The 3,478-nt window shown below is 41.9% G+C and overlaps 1 protein-coding gene across 1 annotated transcript; it reads left to right on the top strand.

The window, feature by feature from the left end:
• Positions 1–429: 429 nt before the first annotated feature.
• Positions 430–2,260, top strand: hmx3a (H6 family homeobox 3a). Its single transcript, XM_034101448.1, has 2 exons — positions 430–718; positions 1,644–2,260. Exons 1-2 carry the CDS (start codon positions 430–432, stop codon positions 2,258–2,260), a joined length of 906 nt encoding a protein of 301 aa, XP_033957339.1.
• The last annotated feature ends 1,218 nt before the right edge of the window (positions 2,261–3,478 follow it).

The raw sequence follows: 3,478 nt of genomic DNA, 5'->3' as shown, positions 1-3,478 counted from the left end.
CTCTCTCTCTCTCTCTCTACCGTCTTTCCCTTAATCCCATTTGCCATTGTACATGCCCAATCGCCTATACTTTCCGCATTTAACTTGGATGACATTTTTATTTCATCATTAGCATCAGACGCCAGACTGACTGACACGGTGGACCCAGTTTGCGTTTTGACGAAAGAGCCCGGAGTGAGACATCTCCATGTTTCTACATGATTTTTTCTCGCTGAAACATTGTATTTGATAATTGTTCCAGCCTAGAAGGACGCGTGTTTTGACGCTCTCTCCAGTTGTGAAAACCGAGTCTCCTGCGTTAAATCGTTGAGAAGAATAAAACAGGGACTCCTCGCAGCCTGGATATCGACTGTCTGTAAGTCAGCCTTGCGTTTTTCTCTTTTGATTCCTGCTTCCGTGGTCCTCTGCTTTCAGACCACAAACACAGCGATGCCAGAGACAACGCAAGAGACGTGCGCTTCGGCCAAGGACTCTCCTTTCTTTATTAAGAATCTGCTGAACTGTGATAGCAAACCGTCCAAACCCAAGCCCGTACTGGCTGCCTCTAAGGTGGCCTTGGAGGGAGGATTTTCCCTTTCCCAGGTCGGAGACTTCAACTTTCCCCGCTTCGACCTGTCCGCACAGAGGTTCAGTCTGCCGGCTCACTACCTGGAGCGCACCTCGGCGTGGTGGTACCCTTACGCACTCAGCCAATCTGCCCACCTACACAGAGCCGAAGGTAAATACAAAACTTTATTCCTCACATTTTGTAGACTCACTTATGTGAAAGTCATTTCCTCACTTTTAGCCATTCAATTATGTTTTGATGTTAGAGTTGAGTCTCTTAGAATAGGTAGGACAAACTTAATTACTTTTAAAAAACAAACAATTCCAACACGTTTTGTGACACATAAAATGTTGTCAGACTACAGTTATTTCACTTCCCTCTAAGAACTGTTCTCGATATAGGGGAATTTGTTGGTTTTGTTGATGTGAAAATAATATGACCTGCATTGAATTACCTCACCAGTGGGTAAAGTGAGTTGACGCGCTGTCCTTTATGAAGGCCTATTTTGTTATGCCACGATGCGGGATAATAGATCAATAAAGTGACACACTGTGCATAAAATGAAGCAGACATCGTCAAATCATCGGATGAGGGTGACGATGCGCAGCGTGCTTTTGATTTGTCTATTGGCGCTCACTGCGAACATCTTACCCCAGAGGCTTATTAGTCACTGACAGAGTTTTTACCTGCTTCTTTCTGTGATTTATTCACCAGGGAATTAAAACACCCTGATATTGGCACTGGCATGCCTTCATGTAAAGAACACACATCATTTTTAAAATAAAAGCTTGTTCAATTATGAGCGTGATTGTACTTTGATTTGTTCAAATAAAGCAGACCAGATAGAGATTTCAAATATTTCATTTCTATTCAAAAGTATATTTTAAATAATAATTTAAATGTATTTGAATACTGTGTTGTCAGTGACCTCTTGTAATACCAAATGATTTACGTTTATGTGACAAGCATAAACATATTTTCTGGCACCATTTATAACCACTTAGATGCAAAGACCACAAGCTGTCCAGTATCAATTATTTGATCAAATCCCACCAGGACCCATGTTAATGACCATCTCCCCGTCTCTTTATTTCAGTCCTAAACAAACTCGGAGCCAGAGACTGCTCTCCCACCTCGGGCACGGACAGAGACTCGCCGGACCTGGTTCTAAAATCCGAGCCGGATGTCAAAGACGACGACGATGATGAGAGTGAGCACAACAACAACAAAAGTGGCGACGAGATAATCCTGGAGGAGAGCGACACGGAGGAAGCCAAAAAAGACGAGCTGGAGGAGTGGAAGAAGAGAGACGACGACAAGAAGCCGTGCCGTAAGAAGAAGACGCGCACGGTGTTTTCCCGGAGCCAGGTGTTCCAGTTGGAGTCCACCTTCGACATGAAGCGGTACCTGAGTAGCTCGGAACGGGCCGGCCTGGCCGCCTCTCTGCACCTGACGGAGACCCAGGTGAAGATCTGGTTCCAGAACAGGAGGAACAAGTGGAAGAGGCAGCTGGCCGCGGAGCTGGAGGCCGCCAACCTGAGCCACGCAGCGGCGCAGAGGATAGTCCGTGTGCCCATCCTGTACCACGAGAACTCGGTCTCAGAGAGCGGGGCTGGCGTGCCCGTGAGCCAGCCGCTGCTCACCTTCCCGCACCCCGGGGTCTACTACTCCCATCCCATGCTCACCTCCATGCCACTGCTCAGACCGGTCTGAAAAGACAAGCGCTTTCAAAATCAACCGAAAAGTTAAAAAAAATAAAAAATACTAATATTTTTCTACTGACTGAATGAAGAAAATCACAAAGTAAAGAGAAACTGTCAGGCCTATATGGACCTTTTTCTTGGAAAATACATTGTGTCATTTTCCAAAAGGGTACCGTTTACACGTGATTCGACAACTCAAATCCCATAATTAATATTATTATTATTATTATTATTAAATATCACCTCAGGAGTCCACCTGCTTACACTGCCTGCAGCCTGATGAGTGTTCTTTTTATTTTTTCACTATAGTTTTTGAACATGACTGTTTCGGGACAGGCCAACTCTACAACTGTAACCATTTATTTTTGTTGTTTACAAAAAAATAATGGTGGCCAAGAGGCGACTGATTTGTTTTCAGCTGACAAAATTATATTCTACTTTTACATTTTCAGAACTCATTACATGGTGATGTGCAATACACTGATGGTCTGCTGTGAATGAATGAATCCACAAAACATGTCTTATCATCTTTTGACTTTGGGTATTGATGAGGCTTTGTTGTAATTTCCTTTTTTTTGGGTTCCTTTTTAAATCGCTTGACGGGGACAATCAAGACACTGTCAACTGTAAAATACCCATGTAGTTTTATGTTTAGTGATTCTCACTCTTGTTCCCTTTACATGGACCAACTTTCAAGCACAAGTGTGAGCTCCAAATGTCTTTTAATCTACTTTGTGTTTTTGAACAGGAGTGGAAAAATATCGACTACACTGATGTAAAAAATATGTAAATGTATATATTTAATGAGGCCGGAGGAGAGGAGCTGCCACTTCTCCTTTGTACAGTAAAAACGTTTTGATATTGTATTGCTGAACCATGTTGTGAAATAAATGGAGAATATTCCTTACATTTTAGGTTATATTGTATGACTTCTGTGGATCCAGCAGAGAAGAATGGAGTCACTCTATAATCATATTTTAAATAGTTTTGTCACCAGAGAATTTAACATTTTCTCACGAAATTATGTCATAGACAATTCGTTTTTATAAAAAAAAAAGTAAATTCAATTAATGTACATCATTATAATATACACATTGAAAACCACACTTGTTTGAGCAGCCATAGGTTTTTATAATCATCTTGGTGTTATGCACTTTAAAACGTAATTTTACATAAAAAGTGTCTCGGTCAATTAGATGCGTAAGTGCCACCATTCCTACAATTATGG

This window comes from Pseudochaenichthys georgianus, chromosome 15, assembly GCF_902827115.2.
Source record: "Pseudochaenichthys georgianus chromosome 15, fPseGeo1.2, whole genome shotgun sequence".
NCBI lineage: Eukaryota > Metazoa > Chordata > Actinopteri > Perciformes > Channichthyidae > Pseudochaenichthys > Pseudochaenichthys georgianus.
This window is presented reverse-complemented; position numbering and strand designations above follow the sequence as displayed.

Coding starts and splice junctions, on each gene's coding strand:
- hmx3a (XM_034101448.1), top strand. CDS start 430: ATGCCAGAGACAACGCAAGAGACGTGCGCTTCGGCCAAGGACTCTCCT. Junction 719..1,643: donor CCACCTACACAGAGCCGAAG/GTAAATACAAAA, acceptor TCTTTATTTCAG/TCCTAAACAAACTCGGAGCC.